At 39.8% G+C, this 19,519-nt stretch overlaps 1 protein-coding gene across 1 annotated transcript in view; it reads left to right on the top strand.

Annotated features, from left to right (window-relative positions):
- PPIL2 (peptidylprolyl isomerase like 2) overlaps positions 1-19,519 on the top strand; it is a 67,916-nt gene that overhangs the window by 28,621 nt on the left and 19,776 nt on the right. The window contains exons 11-14 of the mRNA XM_041488660.1: positions 983-1,058; positions 2,229-2,335; positions 13,883-13,972; positions 15,322-15,355. Coding sequence (XP_041344594.1) covers positions 983-1,058; positions 2,229-2,335; positions 13,883-13,972; positions 15,322-15,355 — 307 coding nt within the window. The remainder of the gene's footprint in view (positions 1-982; positions 1,059-2,228; positions 2,336-13,882; positions 13,973-15,321; positions 15,356-19,519) is intronic.

The raw sequence follows: 19,519 nt of genomic DNA, 5'->3' as shown, positions 1-19,519 counted from the left end.
TTTCCTACATCAAAGGCTGTTTCAAATGGGCAAGAGAGAGTATTCTTCTGTCCTTTAATAATTCTGGGACGTGTGTGCCTACTTGCTTTGATTACCCTTACATGAAAACTAAAGCAGTGCAGCATACAGCTTTTAATGAAAGGGCTTAGAGACAGATTAGGAGTGTATGTGACCAAGGAGTAGATCACAAATGCCCTCTTTTTTGGGACATTGTAGTGTTAAAAAAAGAAGGAGAAGAAAAAAGAGGGCAGAGATAAGGATGAGCTCTACACATGTTGAGGAGTGGAATTGTCAGCTTATGACGTGGGTGGGCATAGCTGTAAACTTGCTTAGAGTGCAGTGAAACCTTAGGGAATGAGCAATGACCTGGCTGGACTCTTTACAGGCACTTCCCTGGAACTGCTAAACATGTCTCTGGGTTTATTAGATCTTTGTAATTTACTACAAAATCCACGTATGACGTTAACGTTTCCCTTCTGCAGAATTACAGAGCTCAGAATAGACCTTGGGAACCATGGGATGGTGCCTCTGCACACAGCAGGGCCAGCTGTGGGAGGGGCTGGTTTGCTCTCCCCTACAGTATCTCTGTGATTCTCTGGATTTTCCTCCCTCTTCAGCAGCACTGGGGACTTCTACAGATGTCTTGGCAGAAGTACTCCTTGCCTGTCTGTACCCATGGACATACAAATAAATGGTGATAATAGAATCTCTGCACAGTGATGTATTAAACTGTACTGGAAGCATTAAGCCCCTTTGGCTCAGCACATGAGCAGCCTTAACTACAGTTTCATCAGAGCAAATGTGGGCAACAGATGGAGAATTATCACTGCACTGGGTATTTGTTTCCTTCAGTAGGAGCTAGAGCAGAAAGTCTGCCTTCAGAAGGATAGCATTTATCTGTTTCTAATGCTTATATAGTATCTTTAGTAGATAATTTCAAAGATCTAATGTTTTTTTCTCTTGCTTTTTCCTCTGCAAACAGGCTCACTATTCCACTGGAGCTGTAAGTGCTTCCTTCACCTCCACTGCAATGGTGCCTGAAACTACCCACGAAGCAGGTACCAGAACCACCTACCTGCAAACCATTTATTTATTTCTCAGTGTATTTCTCATACATTTATGAGGACTGAAAGAATGCATTGGTAATTGGTCAGTGCTGATGCCATGGAAATGTATTCCCTGACCAGATATATCCTTACTTTCCAGTGAGGTTGTTCTGGAAATACTGGAGCAATCATGATCAAGCTTTGGCTTTGAATGACAGTTACTTCTTTTGAACCAAAATTAATGAGACATTTTCTATGGCCAAGGATGACAAATTGACATATCCCCTTTTCTAAGTTAGGAATGAAATATAATCTCTCCTCAGATGCCATACAAAACCTTGCCCACCTTTTTGGCCTACCCCAGTGTTAGTTAGAACAAGAGCAAATTTTGTGATGGTAACTTTTAGTTTACTGCTTTTCACACAAAAATACATTTTAATACAATAAAGTTTTCCTTTTATTCTCCAACATAAACACAAATGTGTAAGATTTATTTAGTTTGGATATTGATTAAATAGCTGAGTCATTAGTATTTCCAGTTGAGAAAGTCGAGCACTAAAATTTAGGTTGCAAATACTTAGGCAAAGATTGAAGGCATTGCTAGAACTATGTTTACCAAATTCAGTTCCTTTACTTGGTTAGTTACAGTGATTTGAAGGTGAGTGAGTACAGAAAATATCTGACTAACTGGACATTTTGACAAAATGGGAATGGAAACATCATAGATTGATCCTTTGGTTTGACTTACCAGTAATGTCCCCAGTAACAGCTTCAGTTGTTTTCAGAACTGGGTAGGTCTCTGTATGTCAGCACTTTGTGGTTGACTGATGACTACCTGCTTGGCTTCCAGGACTGACAAGAAGCAATTTGGGTTCAAAGTAGTGTTTGTGGTTGGTAGACATTGCTTGAAAATTATAGTTTGTAATACTGAATGCTTCTGGGATTTAAAATATACATTATTTGGTTGGTTCTCAAAGAGTTGGTGGTTTACTATAATGGAAAGTGTTTTGCACAGAGATTAATGCAAGGTTATCATACACGAATTGCAGAGTAGGATCCCTCAAGACCCAGTACCATAGGAGAAGAGGTCAGACAGTAGGTTCTGTGAATTGTTTACTGATGATTTCTAAGGATCAATGAGCAAGCTTGCAGATCTAATTACTGTCTTTTGCTTTGATGCAGCTGCTATTGAAGATGATGTTGTGAGATACCAATATGTGAAGAAGAAAGGATATGTGCGACTTCACACTAATAAAGGAGACCTAAACTTGGAGCTGCACTGTGACATGGTACTGTGCCCCATAAGATGAATTTCTGTAGATAACAAGCAGAACTGGAGCTGGCAGTGGAAATGTTTATATGTATATATATAAATTAATTAACTATATATATTTACACTATATGTGTGTTCTCTGTGAGTAGTCCCATCATTTTAGTGGACTACCTGCAATATGCCAAGGTATATGTTTAGAGCTGCAAAGGGTCAGGATTAATGACCAGGAAGGAAGAGAGCAAAGACAAGGCAGAACACAGTGAAAAGGGAATAATCCAAGGTTCCACAGCAGCTTACTGACAGAACAAGGAAAAGAACCTCACTGAAATCAGGAGCAGTCTGTCAGTCTGAGTCCATCTAGTTAAGAAATGATTAGATTTGTTTCTAAAGCCTAAGCTTTATAGAACAAACCTAAATAAAAACCGTTGAATATGTTTTTACTTCCTGTTGTCCCGGTTCTTAAAGCTCAAGTTTTCAAACACCTTCCTTTTGCCATTAAGAGAAGTTGATTTTAAAGAACAACAGACTGGAGTTTTTTATAGTCTATACAGTCTGATTCTGGGGGAAATCAGTGGCTCTTAAAATAATAAACGTGGCAAGACTTCTGATAGATGAATGAGTTGTGGCGACAGTGATGTCTCAGATGTCACTGCTTGGGTAGTGTGTTTGCTTATTTATTTGTACAGCCACTTCTATAAAAGGAAAATGGTTTTCAAAGCTTTGATGGTTTACTGAGATTTTTGTCTCAGGATATTATAGGCCTGAAAGTTGGCATTTTAAAAAGTTGAAGGATGTAAATAGGGGTTTAAATGGTAAAACTTCTGTTTCTAGTGAGCCTCACAAAGCATAAGGGCAGTGGTGCTGGGGTGCCTGGTGTGAAATCCTGATGTACTGGGAGAATGCATCCATTTTTCTGTGCAAGGAAGAAAAAGGAGCAAACAGCATAAGTCTTCTGGCTTTCCCTTCTCTTCCTTTCTCTCACATGAGTAAGAAGCAAGATATGTGTAAACATCTGAAGCTCTATGCAAACAGCATGAGAATCTCCACAGCAGTGCATCGTGTTAGTGATTCTGTGGGTCTCTGTCATCCCTACAGGTGTTTTCCATGCTATGAAATAGTAACACTGTAATAAGGCAAAAAGCAGAGGATGTGAGTACAGCAATATTTAGGGGAAGCAGCAGAACAAGCAGATTGCATTGAATCATTTGTTTTGCCTTATGTTCTCAAACTGGCTCCTGGCTAAAGCAGGCTGACTGCAGCTATTCTTATCAGCGTGGGCTTTTTGGCCACATGTGTGACCAGTGCCACTCAGTCCTGAGGACCCAGGCTCAATTGCTCATTGTAAACTTCCTGTGTGATATTCATTATATTTCCTTTTTTTTCCAGATGAATTTCTATTCATCCACCTTTCACACACAAAGCTTCTTCATGTACACCCTGGAAGTGTGTGCAGTTTTACACAACCAGACATGCTCCAAAGCTGGCCTCCAGCCATCTGTTCCTTCGTCTCGATTAAATCTCTGTGAATTTAGCAGACCTTTGGCACTGCAGAGAGGAAAAAGATATATATTTAGAATAAATAAGAAAAACTTGCTGCTGTAGGGAGGTTTTCACAACATCCACCTTAGGTCATCATCCTAGGTCTGTGAAATCAGCTCTTTCCGGGAGGCACTTGTTTTTCTCCCTTTACTAAATAAGGAGTTTGTGCTTCTAACTTTGGTTTTCCTGAATCACACTGAGGTCAGCTCAGTGCAGACAGAGCAAACATCTTGCAAACATATAGCACATACATAGGTCACAAACACATACACAAATCAGCTACAATGAGTCTATTGAGACTGCAAAGATCAAAAAAATCTTAAGTATTGTTAAACACTTCCAGTTCACCCTGCTTGTGAATATGTGTGGCAATAGACTTAATTAATCATTTGCCAAGTTTTTATCAGCTTTTCTGCCTTATCCAGTGCGCAGGCTGGACCATTCCTGGAAGCTATTTGGAGCTGGTTTATATACAGAATTTGGTTTTCCTGTCAAAGTGTGGGTAAGGTCCTTGAATGCAGTCAGGGGGAGCAGGATTGTACCATAATGCTCTCTCAAATTAAACTGCACAGGGTTTTTTTAATTGCTGAGGGATATCCTGTGCATATCATTATGGAAGCCACCCTGGCAGTAATCATAATTTCACAGTAGTGCAAATATATGATTGTGAAATGTTTAAGGAAGCTTGAGGATGAGGTTGCTATATAAATATGACAGATAAATACCTGTGTCTGAAGGCAAGACTTGCAACATTTAAATTACATTTTAAAATAGTCTTATGGTTTAGGTTTCAATACATACTTTGAGGTGAAATGTTCTCACTAAAATAGAGAGCAGCAAGTGACATACTTGCTCCCTTAGATGGTATGTGTACTGAGTCTTCAATTGGATTTTCATGCCTCTTGTCTATTTAAGCAAAATGTTCTTGCAGTTGTGCTGCCAGCACTCTGCACTGCTTCTGAAATCTGCCCAGTATCTGTTGTCTTCAACACTCTCCTTGGGGGCTCACTCCCTGTCCCTTCACAACTCTTTCCTTTCTTTCCCATTTTTTGTGAGCTATTTGCCAGTATATATTGTTTGTAGCTCAGTCTGTATGTACATGTGGAAACCTATGTTTAAAAATAAATATAGGGTTCTTCATATACTGGTACTTTAAGGTGCCAGTCAGTAAGACTGATAGTGATAAAATTCTTCCTAGCACCAAAAACCTAATCAAGCAATGTTTTGTATTGATTCAGGACAGGAAATCAGTGTTGCAGTGTGATTGAAGTCATCAGTTACTTTGTGACAAGATTCAGAAAGAGCATGAAATAGGACTAGAATCCAGATAATTTCAGTGTTTGAAATCACTTGTTCAGAGCACCAGAAAACTTCACTCAGGTTCCAGAAGGATGGTGTGTGGTTTCAATCACTGACCTGAAAAAAGGCATTAAAAAGACTTTGGAAGATAAGCTGGATTTCCCCCCATCCTTTTGAATTTCTGCCTCAGATGAGCAAAGGTACTGTTCGCTCTTGGGATCATAGCAGTGTGCCTACTGCATTTTTTGGTCATTTGTTTTTCTCCCAATCCTCCTATTCAGATACAGTATGTTCCTCCTGATGGGGACTAATCAGATGGCCATTTGTAGGGATGTTTTCCAGGAAGCTGAGTTCAGCTGTACATAAGAAACATTTGTTGTATACACTAATTGGATAAAAATTTACAAAAATTCTACTTGCCAGCAGTAATTCTGGCAAGTACAGAAGATTTAACAACATCCAACAAGTGTTATTCTTTCAGTTCTAGTCCCATGCATGTCAAACACATAAATTCTGAAGAAATAACTGATGAAAGGCAATGAATATCGCTGAATTTCTTGTATTTTATTTACTGTGAATTTTCTGGTCTCCTCAAGTTCTTTTAGTTGCTTTAATCAAGTTGCTGCTGGGAGCAACTACATATTATCCATGTGTATTCTGCTGCATTAGTCACTATAGTGATGGAGTTTTACCTTGTAGGTGGTGGAGCAGCCATTTCTAAATAAATATATATACCTATAAATAAATATGTAAATGTAATGCTCCAGAAGACCCTGTCAAAATGATGAACACGTGGTGTGATGTTCTATCTCCCTTCTCTGCTGGGTGAGTCCTCTGCCTACGAGTGGTCACTGGGGTGATGATCTGGTGGTTCAGCACATGCCAGGAGCTGTAATCAAGTACTAATCTGTAGCTGCCATGGCAGGTTTTATGAATTCACTTGTCTGTCTCAGGTTTAGTACTTTAAGGTTTAAGGGCAAGATGGCAAAACAAAGAAGAATGTGAGATGGATTTCAAAGCTCCATCTGACACTCCACAAATGCTTTTTGAGGTTTTAGGGCCTGGCAAACTCTGCTTAATGATGATGTCGTGGCATAGCTTTCCCAAGAAGCTGTTACTCCATAAACGTTGATGTTTTAATCTTTTTAGGCCCTCTGACCTGTTAAATATGCCTGTGATCTATAAATGTGTAATGCAGCCCCTGTTCTTTGAAATCACCTCTCCTTTTGTGTGAGGGACTGTTCTGAAGATCAGAGGCCTATAAACTTCTTATCCATTTCCAGTGGCAAAGAAGTGAGTTGCTGAAAAAATCCTTTGACCTCCTGGCATGATAAGGTTCTCCAGTCTTCCCAAATCTCTCCTTTTCTTTCTGATTTAAACCTCCATTCTATTACTTTCTGTCAACATGATATTGGCACTGTCTGAGAAATAACTGGCTGATGTTTTACCAGTATCTGTTCATTTGGTAATAGGATTGGAGGTATGAAATACAGTGGTCTTGGCATGGTTACAATGGCTTATTTAATATTTTTTCATCAAAATAGGCCATTATAGGAAGAGCTGCAACTCTCAACTTTGAGAGTTCTTGTCAACAGAAACTAAAAACAAACAAAGCTGTGTTTTTCAACTAGAAGAGCTGGATATGTTTTTAAAAAATGTTTGTTAGAGAGGATGTTGTTACTACTTAGTGTGTTTTTTCCTCCAAGGTACAATAGCAGACAGATGTATTGCTCTTTGGGGCTGAGAGTAGGATAGCTCTGCACAGCCATTTTGATGAACAGGTCACTTCTAGGTTGTTCTGAGTGATTGGAAGCTGACATTTTAATAGTTTTAACTTTGGGGGCATAACACCCTGTTCTGGTTTAACTCCAATCAGCAGCTAAGCCCCACACAGCCACTCACTCACTCCCTGACCAGTGGGCTGGGGGAGAGAATCAGAAAAGGGGAAAACTTGTGGGCTGAGGTAAAGGCAGTTTAACAGGTAAAGCAAGAGCTGCACACACAAGCAGAGCAAAATAAGGAATTGATTCACCACTTCCCAAGGGCAAGCAGGTGTTCAGCCATCCCCAGGAAAGCTGAGCTCCATCACCATAATGTTTACTTGGGAAGACAAACATCATCCTTTAGAGTGTCCCCCCTTCCTCCTTATTCCCACAGCTTTATGTGCTGAGCCACCTCTCCATGAACCTGTCCCTGCTGCCCTGGGCTGTCTGTGTGTTTTCCTGGCAGCCTTTGGCACTGAGTAATTGGTGGAAAGGCATTTTGCACATTTGCCTTTCTGCCTTCCCAGCTGTCCTGGCAAGCTGGTTCTGGGAAGGGAATTGATTGTTATTGGATCGTGCCCCTTGATTTCTGACATTTGCAGACATGAGGTGCAGCCATCCCATCCCAGCTGTGTCTGCCACTTTGTGATCCCAAGCCCAAGGATGAGGTGGGTGTTTTGGAGTTACACAGCTGCTGCTCTTCATCTTTCTCTGACGTGTTTCTTGTTTGTACCTTGGCTGCTCTGATGAGAGCAGGGTGACCTTGGGACGTTGACAGCTACCAGAGCTTCTCTGTCTAGCATGGAAATTGTTACAGGTTGCATCTTCTGAAAAGGTGGAATTTATGTGCAGGCAGCTGCAGATTGATGAAATGCCAAGGAGCCGCCGTGGGACCTGTGTTACTCTGAGTTTTTAGCTGCTGGAGGTTCCTTGAGCAATTAAAGTTCATCCTCATTTAAACTGTACCCACTTGTGCTGTCCTGCTTACCAGTCCATCCTCATCAGCAGCCAGCCCTGCACTGTGCTCTCTGACAAGCTCCTTAACCTTGTGTTATTTGGAGGGGGCAGTGAGGTGGGTTTTCTTTTCTACTACTGCAGTAAGTGTTAGTTGGAGGAAAAGTAGGAACTGTGGCTGACTCTGTCTCTGGAGAACTAGTAGTTAACATTGAAAAATTAGATGAGTGAATTAGATGCCTTGTTTAATTTGAGTTGTGCTCAGCTAAACTGATTGATTGTCCCTGTGTTTGCAGGAATGTGAGAACTAAAACTGAAGTGTGTCATCTTTTTATTGGCATCTTGTCTAAGCTGAGCATCTTGCTTAGACTTCAGAAAAGTTTTCAGTAACATCATGAACGTCAGTGTTGTGGAAGAAATGCCTTTTAAAAGTGAAATTTAGCTATCTGCTGAAGTCTTCGCTAAATAGCTGATTAAATTACAGTGAGTTTCTGCGTAATGAGAATGCATTAATTCTGCTCTTTGTTCTAAGCAAACTTGGAGGCTTTGAGGTAGCAAAATAGGCAAATGTTTGCTATCAAGTCAGCAATCTATTTCCCAAGGCATAGTTAGCTTGTTCTGATTCTTTTTTTATTATCAGTAGGAGTCTGGCTGAGTGTTTTACCCCACAGTGCCCCAGTGCTTTCATGTCTCCCAGTGCTCACACTCTGGAACTGTGCTCTTCTGATCACAGACCACAAATTGCCTGAACACGTTTGCTCTTGATATAACCAGTTGAGAATTGTGTCCCTCAGATGAACTGTGGCTTTCTTGAACTGCACCACCACAGGCAGCTGTTGTTTGCCACCATCACCTGTCACTGGCTCAGTCCCTCTCTCACACTGGGGAACGGTTAGCAGGAAAGTGGGGCTGGCAGGGAGTGGTGTTTAGGTCTTCAGTAAATGTTTCTCCTGCAGGAAATGTCATGGGCTTCCCACAGTGAAATTCTTCCCATGCTCTTGCAGTGGGCTTTGTGGAGTTTTGGATTTTCTTGTCCCTCTTCCTGTGAAACAAAGGGAGCGTGCTCATAGTTCATTGGTGCAAAGTGAAACGGGGTGGTTTAAATGGCCTTCCAGAACAGTATTGGACACTGAAACATTCACATATTTCTTTCCATGGCTTGGAGGAGGAAACAGACACTTGCACCTGAATCACCAGGTGGTGATTCCTGAAATTGTACTATTACATTTAGCTGTGACTAAGCCCCAAATAAAGCCAAGCTTTTATTGCTGAATTCTCTTCTGTGTGATGGGTAGGCTGAGTACTACAGATTGAAATGTAGGGGGGAAACTGAGTTTAAACCTTACCAAATCACCTTGTTATGGGCTCACGCATTAGAACCATTGCTGAATGAACAATTACAAGAAAAAAAATGCTCTGTGTAAAAGTACAAAAATGGATTAAAGCAAAACAAAATCCACCTTGCATTTTAAAGGAGTTCTGTGTTAAGAAAATGGAAAGCTTCATTTGAAGCTTTAGAAATTTCCATCACTAGTTCATGCCTTTTAGTAGCAGAATTCTGGCATTTGTGTGATAAGATGAAGGGTGTAGAATGCAATTTTAATTTGAGAGGAACGAGCTTTTCATTATTTCCTGCTTTGAAACATAGGGTTAACGAGCATATAGCAAGGCTCTGTAGTTTGGTGCCACTACTACGGTTCATCTAATTTAGAAAGAAAAAAAAGAAATAAAAGGGAAGTAGAATTAGCACAAGAAAATTATACAGATGTGCGAATGACAGCTTCTGAATGCTTAGTGTGAAATTTCCCTTCAAGGTTCATGCACATCCTCAAGGGATGGAGCATTTTGAAATGATTAGCTCTTCACATAGTAAAGCCTTTTTCCTTGCAGTCATGGCAACAACTCAGGAGCTCTTCCCTCTTTTCCCATCTCCCGCACCTTGGCAACAGGAGTGCTGCAGGTTTTTCATCTCCTTCTCTTTGGCTCTTCGCTGCCCAGTAGAGATTCTGAGTTAAGGTAACTTTTACAAATGTAATGAACCATTGTGACTGATGAGAAAGGACAGCTGCAGAAATCAGATAGGGACCTGGCTTGGTTGGTCCCACCCTTCAGGTCTCGGGATGCAGCAGGAGAGATGAATTTTACCTGGCATGGAGCCACCCTTGCTGGCAAAATGGAAATTGAAATTGGCTCGAATAAAATCTGCATTTATCCCAGGAGTTTGTAGTAAGCAGTCAGGGGTTTTTTTTTCTGTTTTGCTTTGGTTTTCTAAATTGTATATTCCTTTCTTCAGTGTTCTCCAAGTATAATGATTTCACAGTCTCCTGTCACTGCTATTTTTGCAGGTCATTCTTTGTAGCAATCTCTCATTAACTCTGAAATTTGTCTGGGCATAGTAACTGGTAGAGTGCTGGTGTTTCCACACTACTAAGTGTGTTAGCTAAATGGAGACTTAAACCTACTTAGAAAACCATTGGGCTGTGGCCCCATTAAATATGTATATCTGTGAGCCAAGCAAAGCATTTGTGGCATCTTCTGGGATAAGTACTCTTCTGGATTCCTATCTCAAAGCATTTATTAAAATTTTACTGCTTGTCTTGGGTGTGAATTTTCAGCAGTTGAAAGACAGTTATCTGGCATCTACAAAATAAATAGGGAGCACAGTTGGAGCAGGTGACTCATTTTTGATATAAATAAAATTTTTCTTCTTACTATTTGTCATTTGGAAAGAGAAGTGTCTTTAGCTGAAGGACATCGTAGAGACACTGCATTCACTTACATGGTCCCAACTTGACCTAAGAAAAGGAGGATTTCTCAGGGCTCTCCTACCACACTCTTTGGTCAGAAAAGCCTTCCACAATTTTTAATTTTCCTTTTTAGGACTGTCCCTGAATCATTCTGAGAAGATACTGCAGTAGATTTAAAACCATGTTTAGTGTCGGTGGATTTCAGATCAGGTTAACATGGTGGCATTTTTCCCTTGACTTCCTTATGTATAGGTCTAAGTCATAATTAGTAGAATAAAATAATTGAAGTAATTTCCTGCTCAATGTAAAAGGGATAAAGAGGGAAAAAATAGCTGTTGCTGTTGAGGCCAGTTTAAGACAAAACCAGCCAGAACTAAAAAGAGAGCCTGGAGCACACAGTCAGTGGTGTGGAAACAAGACACTGGCATTACCTCCTGCATTTCCAGGTGCCCTGGCCATCCCCTCCTCCTTCAGAAATGGTGTGAGACAAGTGCTCTGCAGCCAGTTTCTGAAGAAGGAGACAGCTTTGCATTCAGAGAATGGGAGTCTGACATCTGCCACAAGATCTTACATCAAATAACAAAGTCAGGTTTGTTTATGTGTATTTATATGTCATCAGTCTTTGTAGCTGGAACAAAGACTTCAAAGACTGGCCTTGTTTGTATGGTCAGTGCAGAACACAGCTTTATTACAGAGGATCTGCACCTTCCCCATAAACTTCAAGCCTTTTTCTCCTGCTTTGGACAGGATGCTGCTTTAAAAAATCCCTGAAATGTGCTTGGCAGTGTGAGATTTGGCAAGAATGTTAACTGCTTTGAATAAATCAGATAATCTGAGCCAGATATTCTAGATCTACTGCATGACTGAAACTGGGGTTTATTACTGATTGAATCCAAACCTTATTTGTGTCTACTAAAAAGCACTATAAAAGGTAGTGGTAATGTTGCTAAGGAACTGTTTACCTGCCAAATGTATCTCTGTGATGCATGAGGTGACCATGGGAACCAAATTGGTGGCAATTATTTAAAGAAAACCTTACAGTGAAATTACTATTGCATGTATACTAAATATTTCTGAAGTTGCATTTAAAAAGCTTATTTCTGGGAAAGGGTATAATAGCTAGAAATCCATTTAGAGAGAAGGGTCAGCACAGGTCCTGCATAAAAAATACATTACTAGAGCCAGTTTTTTTGATGTATATTTTACAAATTGTGTTTTGAAAATAAATAGGAAATCTGTTTTGGGTTACCAACTTTGTGCAAATTTAAGATTATTTGGTGTCCATTCCTAGGGGACTCAGTCTTTTGCCTGGTTTCATTTTTTGTGAAAAATTAATTACAGGTTGCTGTATTCCCCCTCGAGAACTTATTAACTATGTCTCTCTCTCCAAAGAGTGCTTGGCTCTCATGACATAAAGTGCCTTAGGCTAAAAGCTGCTGATTCCATTTCTGATGCATAAAGACGTTTTTAAACTTATTTTTATCCTTACTGACATTTTCCACAAGTAATAACTAATAGTAAAACACTAGGACCAATGCTGTTATGATATTGTCTTGTAAAGAAAGCATGTGCTTCACAAGTGATTCCTCAGGCGTTGAGTTCTACTAGAAAGATTAAGTACAAAAATTATTTTAAAGCATATATGTTGAATTCAGAGGAAAAAAACCCACTTTTACTATAAACATTGAACAGGAGAATCTCCTGTTGCTTGATATAATTTTATGGAATATAGTTATATACTTATGAGTTGCCCTCAGGATGCCACCAAAGAACATGTCTTGGTGACATTCTACCATAAAGCCATTATGGTACCATTACCATTTAACTCAGGAATGAATTCTGTAGGAAATCTGAAATAGTGGCTGGTGTAAGATTAGATTTGCTAATTTTTTTCACTTGTGGCCCAGCTGACAACTGTCATCTGAGTAGAGTAATTAAGAAGGAATCAATATAGAGAATTTATAATGACAGGTTTGTTTGGAAAATTAAGAGACATTTCAGTGTAAATGTAGAGGGGTGAGAATTATTGTGTTTCAGATGAGAAAATACAGAAAACTGAAGTTCTGTAGGGTTCTGGATGAATACTTCTATGGACTGGCTTTTCAAGAGATAGAGATTATTTCATCCTTAAATTATTATAATCAGGCTGGCCTTGGTGGTTTGTTTTTTTTGGGTTTTTTTTTCTTTTAAGTCACTTCAGGTTGCATGGCTCAGTCTCTGTCTCTCAGCAGCTCCCAGACCAAGAGTGATGTCACAGCAGTGCAAAGTGAATTGGTGCCTTTCACAAAGACAGGTCTTGTGTGTGCTCACTTCCAGCCCCTGCAGCTCACGCTGGGCCTTTACTTGCCAGCAAATCCAGCAATAAGGATATTTTTAAGGCCTGTAGGAACTCAGTTAGATGTATCCTTTTGTAAAACTGAAATACATTTATGCACATAATCCACAGTGGGGTTGGAAAACAAGTCCAAGTATAGAAAACTGGCTGTTTAAAAACTTGTGTTTGTAAGTCTGAAGGTATTTTAGTATTGCAGAGAAGAGAATCCGTACAATTACAGTGGAAGGATGATTAGGTGGAAAGCAAAGTTTTTCAGAAGGTACTGTTTGAATATCATGGCTCATAAATTCACTAAATAACTTTAATTTGCACTGTAAAAGTGAATTAGAAGTTGGCAATATATTTAGGATCTTTTTGTTTTATTTAGAGTTTTGAAAACAATTTGGGGTTTTTTTTATTTTTTCTGTGTTCCCGTGGCTTGGGTCAGCCCCACTGTTACTTCCAAGTGGTGAAGAGGACCAAATGCTTCTCTCCCAATTAGCTTCAATGTGCTCACTTTGAAATAGTGGAGCAGAGAAGTCAAGGTTCTTTCTTATTCTGGTAAATTAACATTTTTCAGTGCTAGAAACCCCCTTTGGAACAGGATTGTGATGCACTGCTGGAACTCAGTTACTTGCAAGTCTCTGAGCTTACCTGTGTTCACCATCAAGATGTCAACTGGGAGCTCCTGTTATCTGAGCTAATGTTCAACACTTCTTTGTGCTAATTGGAAGGTCTGGGTTTAATTTATTTAACACAGTGTGTATCTCTCCAGTGTACCTTAAAAGAAGGTATATTACAGGCTTTTTCCTGTAGACAGAGCCTCCGTCCTCTTCGAGTCCTGCACGTTTGTTTCTTTGTAAGGCACAAGTGAAAAGTGATTCTTGTAACCACTGTAATGATTGTTTGAAGGTTCTGCTTAATTAAAACTTCCTGTTGTGTTTCAGACACCACGAACATGTGAAAACTTTATCAAATTGTGCAAGAAGAACTATTACGATGGAACAATTTTTCACCGATCAATTAGGAATTTTGTGGTGAGTATTAAAAAACTCCTGCGTAATGCACAATATGTGGTATACTCAAAATATCCCATATATTTAACTTATCTCAGGTTTAGGTGGTTCCATGCATGACAACTGCAACAGAAGTATATTAAATATGCCATGAGAATGAGGGTTGTCCTAACCCATGCCATGTGTACTTACAGGTGTTACTAACAATTGTCTCTGACTAACGTTGTCACTCAGAACATCACTGCATTCAGCACTGCATTTGCTGCCATTCCAGACAAAGCCTTGAAGAGTCATTGCCTTGGCTCTTGTTATCTTCCCCAAGATGTGGGTGGGTGGTTAATGAACAGAAAGAGAGAGAGGGAAATGCTAATTTGGATAAGTAATACTGTGGCCTGTTGAAATCCCATTCAGATGAAACTTCAGCAAGCATCTGAATTTCTGTTTCAGGTTTTGGTACTTGGATATTGTCAGGTTATCCTTTCCTGGGTGCCCAGGCTTTCTTGTAAAGGAGTTAAAGAGCACTTTGTGTTCCTGAACTGTGTCTTTGGTAGTCAAAGATCTTTATTTACAGACTTACAGTCCAGGCAGCTTAGGATATTGTAGCTGCCCTGTAACTTCCTTTCAGAAGAATGAACAACCTGATCCTGAAGGCAGAGCACATCTCACAAGGAACATCACTGGATGTTACATTCTGTCCTGTCATCCTACAAAAAGCTTTTTTTCTTTTGACAGCACTGTGTATCTCAGTTCATAGTTAAGCTCACAACTAAAATTGTGCTTGTGTGCTATTACTTTGAAACTGATTGTGTCACGCTCCCTCCACTGGCATTAAAGAATAGAATATTATTTCTTTACATCCTGCATGTAGACAGTTTTGTTACTCAAAGATTAGTTTCACATGAGAATTTTTCCTACTGGAGGTAGTGAGTGGGATACAGATTCAGATACAAAAAATATTCCATATTCCCCCTTTTCTTGCCTTCCCATCATGTGGAGGGTTGGTAGCAAAATGTAAAGCCTTTTTAGTTCCAAAAGCAGTGCATCATCAGTTAAAAAGCAGGTTCTGATTCAGCACATAATAAAAAGGATGATCTGGTTAACCCATTTGAGATTAGTTATTTTCCCTATTTACCCATAAAAGACCTATTATTTTTATGAAACTGCCATTCTGCTTATGGATAAGCAATGTCAGGGATGACAGCCAGCTGATGATAAGCTCCAAATAAGAAGTATGGTTTCCTTGTTACTAACTTGTCTACATGACACAATATAGAAGGCAGAAAATTGAGCACAATTGGCTTTTTACGGTTTGTATTTAATGTCTTTCACACAGATGCATATGTAACACTGATTTAATTTTAATTCTGCAGATCCAGGGAGGTGATCCGACTGGAACAGGAACAGGTAAGGTTGAGTTTGAATCAAGTAACTTGTTTTCACTTCATGGGCTGTGTTGTTACATTTGCTTCCAGACAATTTAAAATTAAAATTCTCTAAATGATGATAAGTGGGACATTGTGTTTACTTTAAAACAGAGGTTTCCTTGATATATTTTTATGGCCATGTTGACTCTGTTCAAAATTTAATCCGATATATTCTCAGTCTTAAGCTTGGGCACTCTTCCATGCAGAATTCTTGTGGGTTTTGCTTCCTTTTCCTTCAGAAAATAAAAAAAATTAAAATTATAATGATTTTACAGCTGGTCTTCCAGGGCAAAGAATAAAGAAAGAAACACATTCATGCAAAGTTGCTTTCAAATTCAGTGTTAATGAAATAATTGAGACCTGCCTTGGAATTGGTGATTGGCCAGACACCATCTGTTCTCCCAGCTAGTTGCCTTGTAATGCCCAAGCTGCTCTTTTTCTAACTTTTGGGGATCACTGCTGCAAAATTCTTCTGCCTCTTCTTTCTCCCTTGGCTGGAGATCTGGGAACAGTCATAGCAGGAATGGTCGGGAGGCAGAGCAGCTGAAGGTGTCACAGCATTGCCCACCACAGGAGATAGGTCATGTAATCCCTCTGCTCACTGCTGTAAATTTGCTCATTTTCCTTGTGCACCTTCTATCTGCCCACTTGTGGCTGTCACCAGCATCCCCAGTTCCTTGCCTGCTTAAATACTTTAGCTCTATTTACTTTGTTAATTATCTTAGTGTGAGTTGCCCAACAACTTTTCTTGTAGTGTATGTGATAATCAACAGTTGCAGGATTTGAGACCAGTCAGTGTTTTGATGGTAAAAACCCATTAACAAGAATTGTTGCCATCTATGCTTGGACTGTCAAATGTGATTTGATTTTTTATATGGAAAGTTTTGGTTCAAATCCCAAAAGACATAATTAGGAACATCTTTTGAAATGAGAAATTAAAGAGGTGTTAGGAGACGGGAGAGATTTAATAGATTGACTCAGACACCTCTCAGCCTTGCAGGGTGGAGTTCAGATCCTGCTGTGGAATGAAAATTAACTTGCTGGTGTCATTCCTGCTTCTGTTTGTGCAGATGCAGAAGTGCTGTAAGACAGCAGAGTTAGCAGAGGCAGAGGACTGGCTGGCATCACTGCTGCACTGAAGGGCAAGGCTCAGCTCCACTGGCTTTGCCAGTAGGAAGTGAAATGCTAATGAGCACATAGGATGAAAGTCCTCCTACATATATTCTTTCTCTTAAAAAAAGGAGTCTGATGACCTCCAGAATTTTCCATCTTGTTTTCCTTCTTGTCATTCTTAATTAAAGATGAGTATATCGCAGGCGAGATGTCTCGCAAACATCTGTCAGGACTATTAAAGTTCTAATGAAATGAACAGTGTGCACTCAAATAGACATGAGTCTTGCAGATTTTTAGAGACGGGCTCCAATTACTGCAGAGTCCAAATGGTGCAAAGATCTTCTTTGCACCTGAATGGCTTTTATATTTTTAAGCCAGTTCAATTTTATATGTCTTTACCTAATTGCTTATTGAATATGATAATATCACAAGAAAATCTAAATGGGGAGCCTGGTGGGCTGTAGATTGCTCTTGAACTGTCATGCCTTTGTGTTTAATACTTCAGTGAAGCTGCTTAGACAGTTCACAGAGTGCAAGTAGTCTGTCAGGATTTGTCCCTGACTACTGCATAGATGCAGGGCACTTGACTGTGAGGCAGAAATTCCACTTGTGTGTCTCGAGCTGTAAGAAGGTGGCCAGACCTGAGGCTTGATGCTCTCTTGGCAGCAGGGCAGCCAGAGGAGGGTTCAGCTCAGCAGCACTGCTCTAGCAGGGCAAATGGACTGATGCTCTCCTGGGCTCCCATGATGTAAAAAATGTTGGTCCATTCATTTGTGCATTATTAATGTGATCACAGGCATTCACTTTAGGAAAGCTTTGGAGTAAAGCACTGGGATTCAGTACTTTGTACCATTTTTGCCTGTGGCCTGTTTGTTATTTGCAGGATAAATTCCCTTTTTTATGTCTTTCCTGCTCGAAGGGATTTCACTATTTTTTTAACTCACTGCTTCTTAGAAGGGGAAAAAAAAGATGCACCTTTGAAAGCTAAAAAAAGTCTGTAAGATTAAATGGGCTTTAGAAGGAAATCATTTGACTTCTGTAATATCAGAGAAGCATATGAGAACAGAACAGGGCTTTCTTCCCAGATATTTCAATTGGCAGTAGGGAGGACTATTTGGAGGTTACCCTTTAAATGTCAATATTATAAACTGTTTCTGTTAGAGCCTTTTGTAGGAAGACTTCAGAACAAAAAGAACATGCTTTGTTTCCTCATTCATACAGAACCTTCTGCTTAAACTGATGATTTCTAGCTAGGAGATTTGGCCTTTTTATTTGTTTTTTGAAAAAAAAAAACCTTTTCTAAACTGATACATGGAAGATGCATTAAGCCTCTATATATTATTCCTCTACTTATTTAATTATTCCTGTTCATTAGTTCAGGAACTAGAACAGACTTGTTGAAATATCTTCTTACCATTTGGTTTCTGTCATCTGACATTCATCCCATGTGTCAGGTTTATGGCTGCAGCCCCCAGATGCTGAGATGATCACCCACTCCATTGCTAAGTAAACCCAGGACTATTCATCTTCTGGGTGGATTTGGGCGCAATTAGTACAACATGACAGAAGGTTACTTGTCATACATACCCAGACTGTAACTGTGCTTTAGCTCACCTGGATTAAGTGTGCTTGTGTTTTGGAACAGTTCACAGAGGTAAATGCCAAGCTGGTTGTCACTGTCCATCCTCTCCCAAGGCTGCTCCAGATGAGCTGTTCCCTCTGGAAGCAGCCCTGAGCCTTGCTTTGTTGTTTGTTATTCATCTCCCCAACATGTCCTTTTTGAGTCTCTTTGAGAAAAGAGTGGGGAACAGTTTTACCTTAGCATAGCTGTCAGACTTGTGCTGCCAGAGCAGTCAGATGCTCAGTCCTGCAAGGATGGCACTGATTTGGAGGACTAGACTCATTTTCCTAGAGCCTTCACCTTTATGTTTCATAAGACTACTGGGAGAAATTTTATTGTGGTACAGCAGCTTATTTCTTCTCTAACAAAATAACCACCCGTAGAGGCAGTATTCAGAGCAATAAGCTGAGTCATGGTCATTCTTTTTAATGATTAATTATTTGAAAATGAATTTTAGATTTGTGATGTATCTCTTTTCCTGCTGTTCATAACAAGTAAGGGGTTGAGCACTGTGAGTAATTCTAACTCACGGTTGTGCAAGTGGAGCAGCTGCTCTGTATTTTCAGTGTTCCAAATAATAAAATTTGCATGTAGAAAAAATAGGTTTAATATCCTAACCCTTTTGTATGAAAAAGGGAAAATATATGCAAAGCATCACATTTTCAAAGCAGCACAGGCTTTTTTCAGCTACTCTTTCTTACAACCTGTTGGAAGGTCTCATGAATCAGCCTGTGATTTATGAATCCAGGAGGGCACAAAGGAGGCACATTACTGCTGTAAAAGTCCAGGATGAAATACTACTGGTAGATGGGAATTGCATTTTGTTTGGCAGCAAGAAGAGCTCCTCTGAAATGTCAATAGCAAAGGACTCTGGACAAACTTGATCAATGCAATGTGATTTCCTAAGATTGCAAGTTCCTAAACTGTTCCAGTTTTAGAGCCCCTTTTCTTGCATGATTGAAGTGCAGCAAAAGCAGGAGCAAGACCTTTTTATCTAGAATATACTCCTTTTAATCTGCAGTCCCTCTGCACATCCACTCTCGGGTTTGTGGAGTTGAGTACCATGTCCTCTTATCTGAGAGGAGAGAAGCACTTACTGCCTGAGCTAAGGCTTTCATATTTGCAAAATGATTCCAGAATCTCACTTGGAAAGCTCTACAGAAGTGTCAGATGTTATTATGTGCCTCGTTGTTCCAAATGACAAGAAGAAAATTACAGAAAGTAAGCCATCATTTTTGTGAATCAGAACCCTCCTACTTCCTTACCACTGCTTAGCAATTTTTAAGCCAGAAAAAGGAAGGATTTATTTAAAATCATAACTGTCATGAATGATGATTCCCAGCCCACACCTGGCTTTTGGAATGCTACATTTCTGAAGCTTTAGATGCATCTCTCAGCTCTTTGCAAGAA

The sequence above is a fragment of the Pyrgilauda ruficollis genome, unplaced genomic scaffold (assembly GCF_017590135.1).
Source record: "Pyrgilauda ruficollis isolate IOZ18807 unplaced genomic scaffold, ASM1759013v1 scaffold9, whole genome shotgun sequence".
NCBI lineage: Eukaryota > Metazoa > Chordata > Aves > Passeriformes > Passeridae > Pyrgilauda > Pyrgilauda ruficollis.
This window is presented reverse-complemented; position numbering and strand designations above follow the sequence as displayed.